Source organism: Trichoderma harzianum (genome assembly GCF_003025095.1).
Source record: "Trichoderma harzianum CBS 226.95 unplaced genomic scaffold M431scaffold_2, whole genome shotgun sequence".
Classification (NCBI taxonomy): Eukaryota; Fungi; Ascomycota; class Sordariomycetes; order Hypocreales; family Hypocreaceae; genus Trichoderma; species Trichoderma harzianum.
The window spans coordinates 1,667,612-1,677,746 of NW_020209250.1; the positions used below are offsets into that span (position 1 = coordinate 1,667,612).

The 10,135-nt window shown below is 52.5% G+C and overlaps 2 protein-coding genes across 2 annotated transcripts; both read left to right on the forward strand.

Annotated features, from left to right (window-relative positions):
• Window positions 1–1,608: 1,608 nt before the first annotated feature.
• Window positions 1,609–5,011, forward strand: M431DRAFT_75726 (hypothetical protein; the record flags this gene model as incomplete). Its single annotated transcript, XM_024922382.1, has 3 exons — window positions 1,609–2,177; window positions 2,226–4,864; window positions 4,941–5,011. 3 exons carry the CDS (start codon window positions 1,609–1,611, stop codon window positions 5,009–5,011), a joined length of 3,279 nt encoding a protein of 1,092 aa, XP_024778720.1.
• Window positions 5,012–8,426: 3,415 nt separating this feature from the next.
• Window positions 8,427–10,111, forward strand: M431DRAFT_74115 (hypothetical protein; the record flags this gene model as incomplete). The annotated part of the gene is made up of 6 exons (XM_024922195.1): window positions 8,427–8,536; window positions 8,587–8,697; window positions 8,753–9,031; window positions 9,090–9,339; window positions 9,394–9,707; window positions 9,760–10,111. Coding segments are annotated over 6 exons (1,416 nt in total), but the record flags the coding sequence as incomplete, so codon positions are not given.
• Window positions 10,112–10,135: the final 24 nt, after the last annotated feature.

A 10,135-nucleotide genomic window follows, 5' to 3' on the forward strand; every position in this document is an offset into this window, starting at 1 on the left:
TTTTTACGGGCGCCTTTGAGCCCAGCGCCGACAAATCTTTTATTCGATCAACCTGATTGAGGATTTCGAAACATTGGAACCAGGTACTAATTTACATACAGTGAATATTTCGGCTCCATTCCTAGTCTCCTTTGTTGCTAATGCTAAACTTTGTTTACTTCAAGGGGAGACAAAGAGCCAGGGAACAGTATCGGGGGAAATAAACATTTTGATGATATCAAGTACGACGTACTAGCAGCAGTTTAGCATGCGCTATCCTTCAATACTCGGTTTGAGGTTCTGGTGGTCCTGGCGTTAGTTTCAGGGATCCGTTCCCTATTGAGGCATCCCGGCCCCAACATGCGGTTCTGGCGCGCAGGGGATAGGGGAGGTCCAACGTCAGAAAGCGGCACGTAAAGAAACGGGAATTGAATGGCCAGTTCCGTAACATTAATGCACAAGCAAACAAGTTTGGCAGCAGTACCACATGAGTGCTACAAGAGCCAGTTATTGCCTCAACTCAACTCGGTTCAGTTGTTGACTTCAACCCTGCGGCCACAAAGAGGTTCACAGCCTCCAGTCGGTACATCACCTGAAAGAAAAGGTACCGGCTAGCGACCTCCCCGAGCGAATTAGGCGCGCAGCCATGGGCTAGATCCACTCTAGCCCCCGAGACCTCAGGGGCTTGGTTGGTGGGGGAGAGGTCACTGGGGTCTTTGTGAGCAGAAAAAGGGCCCAATTGCTTCTACAGATTGCGGCTAGGTAGCACAAAGTGAGTCCATCGTAGTGGGTTCGATGGTGTGGCGCTTGCATGAGGGATGAGGGGAAAACGATGAAAGCACAGCAGTCAAAGTACGAGGCAATGTAAACAATGGGCGCTGAGAGCTGGAATACGAGCACCGTTTAAGCTCATTCGTATCAACAGCCGGCTGCAAGAATAGGGCTCCTGCAGGCGCTCTCTCGCTTGCAATGTACGGGCATGTACTCTCCAAGTACCAGACATTAGTACCTGCACCCCTGGGTCTTGTCTGTGATAAGGGTCTCCATCGACAAAGGGTTGTGGGTTGCAAGCTGTGGTCTAGCCGTCTTGAATGCTCTGAAACTTCCTTGTCATTCCCTGGACGCGCCGATCAAGTCCAATTGGATTCCCTCGTGACGACATAGCCAGTAAATCCCAATAATCTCTGTGTACCTGCCTCGACCGCGAGTACTAAACGGTACTGGCATATGTAAAGGCGGACGAGGTACTACCCGACCCAATACTACTTGTACCAGAGTGTGTCTGTCCCAAAAGGCGAGCTGGCAGCAATCTACACCACATTCCCGCCGCCCCATGCCAAGAGGGCCAGCCTGCACCTTTCTGCATATGCTGGCGGCCACAAAAAACATTCGGTTTGCAGCTTCGTCGTCCGTTTAGCATTGAGTTCCATTAGCCACAAGCACCTGGTCGCGCACGGGGAGTCAGACTCCTCGCTGCCAGTGTTTTTCCAGAGCCGGTGACGGGGGAACCAACCACGTACGAGTCCCCAGACCAGTGCGCCCCGAAATCCAGGAGACAGATAGAGAGAGACTGAGCATCTCCAGCAGAGCAGCATCGCCGACCCAGCAATGGAGAGCACCCAGTCTTACATGGCCGATGATGGCGACTCCAAGAAGAAGAGAGGCCGCCTCATGGGCAAGCTGTTTGGCAAGGACCGCAAGGCTGAGGAGTCGGCCAACGCTGCATCTGTAGATGCCTTCCTACACAGCTCTGCCGACACGCTCAACGTCTCCCATCCGCCGCCACCGATTCCTCCCCAGGTCTCGCTCTCGCTGCCCAAGCTAGACACCAGCATCTCTCGCTTTCCCCAAGCACTAGCTGTCAACCAACAGGCCCAGCAGAACCGCGCTATAGCTCCGGGCGCCGGCAATGACGTCCGATCTCCAAAGCGAAGCCCACGACCGAGTCGCAAGGGCCTCTCGGTGAGGTTCACGGAATCGTACCCCGAGGTCATGGGCGAAGGCGGTGACGAGTCCGAGACACCAACGATAGAGATATCGAGGAGAAAGAAGGACCGCCAGCAACCTCCCCCGCCGACACCGCCTCAGAGCCGGCCAAACCCACCTTCGAGCAGGCCCTCTTACTCCAACAACGACCTGTCGTCCTCGCAAGATGACTTCGTACCCAAGCCTATATCCCGAACCCAGACCGGCTACTCGTCCATCTACAGCCCTGAGCCCGAGTCCAGGCCGTTGCCAAAGACGAGAACCAATTCGTCGTTCTTGGAACCACAGAACCCTGGTAGAAACCAATCTCCAGGCCTCTTGGGGGCCCCCGGCAACACTGATGAGAATAGGAAGTCCTTCATCGAGATTCATCAGGCTCAGATGGCGCTGGCTGAGGGAAGAGCCTTTGCTAAGGCTGCCCGCACCGCCAGTGCAGCATCTGAGCATGATTGGGGTGAGAGGAAGTTGCCCTCATCCCGCGAGCTAAACGATTCCCCAGAACCTACGTCTCCCGAAGCCCAGGCCAGGCCAACTACCGATTACAGCCCTGTTACGTCCATGTCTACAAATTCCAGCACTTACCCGTCGCCGAGCAATCCAACTGCATCAAAGTCGTTACGTGAGATTCCGCGACGCCCAAGCGGCAGCTCTCAAAATGACCCCCCGCCCCGCGCTCCACCCTCCATGGCTTCGAGAGCGCTCTCAGTTCGTGTCACAGACGCGGTAGCCGGCAGCGAAGCTCTCAAGACGTTTATTGCCAGAAGTAGGCATCTTTTTTCGCTATTTCGTCTACATGCCGAGCAGGTGCGACCGCTATCATCTTGTTCCCAGTCGCAGCTTGCACGGGGAAGTCTTTGGTGGTTTTTGAAAGGTAGAATGGGCTTGGAGGCAGCTATTCGCGACCGCCCTACTACTCCACAGTCGCAGATGCAGCTCGACCTAGACCGACAGCAGGCGCACTCCAATCTGGCCAAGTCGTATTGGCTCTGCCAGGAAGTTCTCCCCGACCTCGTTGAGGCTCAAGGTCTGGCGCCAGACGCTGAAGTTGCGGATGTAGCTCAAAATCTGGTGACGGCCCTGACGAAGCTTGCAATCTCGATGAAGCGGAACCAAATCCTGCCACCAGAAGATACCGTGTTACCGCAAACCATTGACAAGTCTATTTGGGTGGAATATCCTCCGCTGAGCCAGGATATGGTCGCTTTGCTGACGGGCAATTGGGGCGGTGGCTTGACCGCAATGCAGCACCCCATGACCTACCTCGAGCTTCTGGACGCTTTCCCCGTGGGCGATACGGCGGAAACGTTTTGCTATGGCAGATTGCCCACCGAGGTATACCTCATGGAGCAAGGGAGAGAGAACAAGCAGCTGCGCTTCGTCTGCATGCTGTCTTTGGTTCGACCTACCAAGCAGAACGGTCTCATCTTTGTGATTTCTAGCCAGGACGGTAACATCCAACTGCCGATCCAGGATCGAACAAGCGCAGGCGGGCCTTGCTGGGAAGATATTCGTTGGAGACCTGAGACTTCTTCCTTTGACCTGCGCCTACCTCGTGGCTTCAAGCTGTCGGTGCAGTTGACACAGAGCGACTACAGAATGCTTTACAACATGTACGACTACGCCTCGAAGCTTCAGCAAACGCTCCAGCCGCGGCCCGACGAGCAGGTGGTATTCCGAAACACACTCAAATCCTTTCAGTACCTGGATGCGGACCCCAACTCCCGAGCATTCCCCAAGGATCAGATACCTTCTTGTGACCTAGCCCTCTTCGAAAAGCTCCGCAAGGAGAATGGACCACAGGGACAACGATGCTGGCACACTGGGCTCCGCATAGCAGTTGTGACAGGGCCAAAGACGAGGACAGCGTGTGGAGTGTCCCACACTTATCCTCCGCCGTTGCCAGTGCAGTTTGGATTCTTCAGAGCTGAGGGAGACCTACCTGCCTTTTCAGTCAAGTTTGAAAATGGTCGACAAAAAGGCCGAATGGTAATGGTGTTTAGCGACGAAAAAGAACGCGCTCGCTTCCATTCGCTGCTCACTGGTACGTCTATAGAGCCCGGCGAGAAAGTCTTTACCGACGTGCAAATTACCGGTGTTACCATTGCCCAAAGCCTTCGCGAGCCACTTGGTATGGCACCCTTTAGCCGGCTGCAGTGGAAGGCCGGTAGAGTTGTGAATGACGAGTACGGCTCCGAGGGAGATGCGGCTCCTACGGTCCTTGCAGACAGGCTGAGGATTGTCCTGGAGCATCAGTACGGTACCATCACCGACAGAATCAACGTCGAGCCTGGGGAGCTGCGGATGCGCCTGGAGGTCAGCAACGCCAAAGTACTCAAGTTCCTTCGCCAACCACAGCAGGATATGACGATTGCAATCGCCGAATCGCAAGTGGGCAAGGACGTGCCGCGAAATATGTGGGACTCGCTGCAGCTCATCAAAATGAACCAGACGATACGATCCATCGAGTTCAATAGCCTCAAAGACCTCCATGCCTTCCAATACGCAGTCTTCGGCTTTGAAGTCGTTTTTGATGCGCTGGCAGTCACATTTGCCATTGCGCGGCGTCGCATGGTTGTCCCCATTCACAAGAAGTGGGAGGCAGGATATACCAGAATTCAGGTCATCAAGCAAGAAGACAAGCAGTTGCAGCTACTGGCATTCTTCGAAGAGTTCAGCCACGGGCACTGCATGAATTTCGTACTCAAGGGCACCGATCTTTACGAGGCTTTCCACAGAGGCAGCAAGTCAGGCATTCGGTTTGTCGATGCCAAGTTTCCGCTCCCGCGGCTGCCGGCCGACAAAGACGGGGACTACGACGACATGGCCTTTGTCTGCCTAGATCTGCCGGATCTGCCGGGCGAGCACGACGATATCTCCATCATGTTTGAAAACGAAGACGGTAAGCCAAGCAGAGGGCTTTTGTGTACCAAAAAAACTGCAGTGCAGGATCTGAGCTGTTGCTAACTGTTACATAGATCGGGATCGCCTTGCCCAATGTCTTCCGGCCCCTATCAAGGGTTCTTCGAGGATATCACGAATGAAGTGAGCGGGATAGCAATTAACGCGGATACGTACATGACAATTCCCATCAGCCGATAACGATGCGCATGAGCAGTGGTTGCGCTGCAGCTTCCAAACACACTGTCTAAGTGCTGCGATCCAGCAAAGCGGTATGCACCCATGCTTTGTAGCGGGCCGGAATTTAGAGTAGATTGTTGGCATCGTGGATATACCTTTAACAGGGACGAAAAGGCGGAGCAGGGAGCAGAGTAGGAGCCACGCCAGGGGAGAAGAGCCATTGGTCAGGTTTATCTACCAGTAGAGCAAACGGCCCGTCGCTCCGAGGAGACGTATATGAAATACCCAAGAGAGAAGAAAAAAGGATGGGCGGAAGCATGACCTGATATAAAGAGCAGGGTCGAATTTAGCGATGGATGTACTTTTCTTGCAAGCATTGGCGGAGAGAGCTTAAAGACTATTTCCCCCTTCGTATTCCCCGCGGCAGTCCATGTGCAATCTTGGATCAGCCATGAAGATAATAGTATGTGTATATACCTAGAGCGTTTGGATTTTTCATTTTCTGCTTGTCTAGAACTGGGTGCGCCTTTGAAAAGCAGATGGGCAAGCTAGCATAATTGGAGCATGTGGTCTGCAGATGAGATACCGGTTTGAGGACTCAGTGTGACGCGCACAATTATCGAGCTAGTTCTTTATCGTTGTGAAGTCGCCACAGCCGCCTAGTTTCCTTGGGTTTAGAGTCGAGATCATGATGTCTGTTAGCCGGAACAACATAGTTATTAGAAAGCAATAGTAATCAGGACGGTGGCAATTCCTTTGTGTTTTCACCATGATAATCAAGAAGCAAGCAGCAAGGCAGCCTCTCCCTGATCTGGGGCCCCCTCCCTAAACTACATGAGGCCGTAGCGGCAAAGTCTCGTCCCATGTGCCAAACTCGGGAGCGGCGGGATATGAAGCTTCTAGTGCTAAGACGCTGTGTGTGTTTGCATGACCTTCTTGTTTCTTTTTCTATTTACAGCGTCTCTTTGTTTTCCTTGTCGTGCCGGACTTTATATCGACTCCGAGGTGCGTTGGCTATTTGGGGACCGCGGCTCGGAGAGGGTTCCGGCGGCCGAAGTATTATGGGGAAGCTGAGAAAAGGGAAAGTCGGTGGTTTTTTTTTTCTTCGGCTTGAGATGGAAGGGGGGATTTTGTTGGGATTTGCTAATATGTTCTATTAATTTTTTGGACAAAACTACGGCCGTAAAGAGATTTTGTTGGCTGCTTATGGGCTTGGTCTTGCTACCTAGTACATAGGTGGTAATTGCTGCTGCCAGCTTATTGCTATAGCATCTGGCTCGGGGTGATTATCTTGTAGAAAGTAGAGTACAGTACAGTAATCCTGCGCAGTTTTTTTTCTGTTTGTTTCCTTGTTAGTAGGGGGTTTAAAAGTACATGTCTAACGTACGGTGCGCTGTCTGGAGAGATGAGATTCGGGGGGGATCCAGTAATAAGGCGGTATATTGGCACGATGCCAGATCTGACTGGGAGAGCTTTGCCGTTGATGGTGGCCGCGAGCTAGCAGCTGAGGTTAGCAGTAGGTAGCTAGTACAAAAGCTGGTGAGTCGGCTTGATCAAAGCTGAGGTATCTCGACATGTGTATGTAGGTAGGGATATGTGCCTGTGCAGGCAGGTTGGTATGTAGGACATATGCAGATTGTCTCTGGGGATGCTTCGTCACGGCAACACGCGGCGAGGACGAATGCTGCCCTTGGTGTCGGGGCCCTAAGGTGCGTGTTCCGCTGAGATAATTGACATTGAAGCTTGGTGAGAGCTGTCATACCTAGTAGGTACCGAGTACATCGCCCAGCGGCTAGATTCGTTGACCCTGTGACAGGTTTAGCGGCAACGTCATAGATTCATGTAGAGAGTACGTAATTGGCATGTGATGATGTGGTTCCTGATAGGTACCCGATACCTCGTATATTGCGCAAAAGCGTACAAAGAAAGGCGTGGATTTACATGTGGCTGGCCCTCACTCTGCTTTTTTTTTTTTGCCGCCCATTGTCAATCGGAGGTATGGCATCATCATTAGAGGTTGGGTCTCTTCTAAGTACTGGAGGAGGCCTCGGTGCCCAGTACGAATATCCTTACGTATCCCGTTTTCCTTCATAGGCACCCGGATTCTTTCAAGACGCAGCCCAAGTGCAATAGCCGGTTCGGTGGCATCCGCCGGACGGATTCAACCTCCTTGGGGCTGCAGGCACCTGTAAATGAAAAGCCCGAACATGGGGTTAGCCAGTAATTCGAGTTCTTGGTGCTAGGTAGATCAGCTCATACACACATGCCGCAGTATGAGTACAACGGACGTTGACTTTTTACTTGGCTAATACCAGACAGACAATACCCTGGTTTTCTAGCTTGACGTAGCTTCCCTTTTGTCTTCGCTTCTTTTTCCCTTTTATTTCTATCCTCATTTCTCCTCGCTTCCCTCCTCTTCTCGCTTTTGCTAAGCACTCTCCCGGGGTCGTGGGTTCGAGCCATCATTTTTACTACATTAGACCTACAGCGCCTACTAAGCTTCACAGCTCGCCCCGAAATACGTCAGTCATCAATCCAAAGTAACCGCCGCTCCGCCACCCTTGGTCTGCTCTGCACTGCTCTGCGCTGCACTGCTTTTTGCGCCCACCAAAGTGCAAAAAGTCACAGACGAGGAGGATAACCCGAGTTCCTCTGCTGCAATCTTGGAATTCGAATACCTGCTTTCGCTACCACACGTCTTATATGCTTGAGCCTCGCCATTGCTCTGCTCAATCTTAAAAAATTTTAGGAGTTAGAGGGGCTGCCGGCCGCTGGATTTTTTCTCTTTTCCACTGTTTCCCGAGCGAGCGAGCTCTACAGTAGCTTAATTTCGGGCCATGGGGCTTTCGTCCGTGCTAGCTCTCCCCCGGAGGAGTAGAGCGTCTACGGCTGGTAGTGAGTGCTGTGCCATTTGACCCCTCCGCCTCCGTCATTTCTTCAGCACCTGGATGACTTCGTTTTTTAAATTCTTATCCCCGGGGTTTCCCAAGACACGCGCACATAGTAGAGATAGAGAGGTTTTCCCCCTTGTCTGCCCACACTTGGGAGAGCGGCCCTACATACCCATTCATTTTTATTCCCTTCGTCCTGCGAGCCCGAGCGCTCCCGTAGCGTTACGACCCTTCACCTACATTTCCCCTTGTTGAACTGCTTTGCGAAAAAAACAAAATGTTAACCAACTGGTTTGCGCAACCTGCAGGCAATCGATCCTCAACCGACGAAGGCAAGATCGATAACGATGACGATGGCCAGTCGTTGGAGCCGGATCAGGGCAATGGTAAGCTGCGCAACACCATGGCGGGGGAGGGGAGGTGAAGCTTGGCATGGCGACATGGAGAGCTGGGATCACTCTGGAATATGGGAATCGTTGGGCTCACTAGATTGCAGTTCTCTCGCACATCATCTCACAATTGCGTCCTGGCGCGGACCTGAGTCGCGTGGTCTTGCCCACCTTTATTCTCGAGCCCCGAAGTATGCTGGAGAGGATAACAAAGTATGCCTTTGAGCTCTGCTTACTTTGTAGCCGTGCTGACCCGGTTGCAGCTTCATGTGCCACCCCGAGATGCTCCTGCATATTCCCACCATCGACGATCCCACCGAGCGATTTGTATCCGTCGTTAAATTCTACTTGAGTGGCTGGCACATTCGCCCACCGTATGTGTGTCTGTTCTGACAGGAGCGGTGCATTTGGCTAACGATTAGGCTTTAGGGGAGTCAAGAAACCGCTGAATCCGATCCTGGGCGAAATCTTCTCCTGCTACTGGGATCTCGAGGGCAACAAGCGTGCCTACTACATCTCTGAACAGACTTCACATCACCCTCCCAAGTCAAGCTACTTTTACATGGCCCCCGATCACCATATCCGAATTGATGGTACCCTCAAGCCCCGGAGTAGATTCCTGGGCAATTCCGCTGCCAGCTTGATGGAGGGCATTGCTTTCCTTACCTTGTTAAACAGGGGTAGCAATAAGTCCAAGGGAGAGCAATAGTGAGTCACATCCCCAAAAGATCTGACGCAGCGATTCTAGTTGCTAACTTTTTCGTAGCATATTAACACAGCCCAACATGTATGCAAGAGGAATCTTATTCGGCAAAATGAAGTATGAGCTTGGCGACCACAGCTTTGTCCGGTGTCCCGAACTTGACTTGACCGCCGACATTGATTTCAAGACAAAGGGCTGGGTTGGAGGCACTTACAACGCTATTGGCGGCGTAATCAAGAGGGAGAGTACTGGCGAAGTCCTGTTTGAGCTTTCGGGCCTATGGAGTGAAGAAATGTTTATCAAGGATCTGAGGGTAAGTTGCTCTTTCCAGACATGGCGAATTTTGCTGACAAGGGTAACTTGAAAGACTGGCCACCAAGACATGTTCTTTAACGCTACCAAGTCAAAGCCCAGCCCACCATTGGCTCGGCCAATTAAGGAGCAGGAAGAGCGAGAATCTCAAAGACTATGGGAAAAGACCGCCAAGGCCGTTAAGGAACGCAACCACGAGCTAGCCACGGACGAAAAGACAAAGATCGAAGACCGACAGCGCGAGGAGGCTGCCGCCAGGGCCCATGACAATGTCGAATGGCTCCCGCGCCTCTTCCGTGCTGTTAGGAGCGGGCCTGGAGAGCCAGAGGAAGGCGAAGAGAGCTTGGAGTGGATCATCAATGCTCATATGTTGGTGTCATCCCCACAAATCATCTTTGGTCAAACAACTAACACCTCACAGCGATACCGCAGCATCTCCCGAGAAGCAGACAGAACAGATCCTCGCCATATACCCAATTGTAGCTGGCCAGACATCTGGCGGCGCGACATCCATTCCGCCACAGGCTACCTCGCCAAAGGTGACCAAAAAGTCGACAAACCATGTGGTTGAAAACCCCAAGGAAGTCGAAAAGCCTAAGGAAGAGGATAGCCTAATTGACTTTGGTAATGAAGATGCTCCCACACCGGCTGCAAAGTCCCCGGACGAAATCGAGCGCATGCTCACGGCGACTGGCAAACCCGCAGAAGGCCCCCTGATCGACTTTACTCAGGAGATGAAAAAGGACTTGCCGGCAGATGGCGACCTCCTGTAGGACTTATGAAAAAAAAAAAGGGGG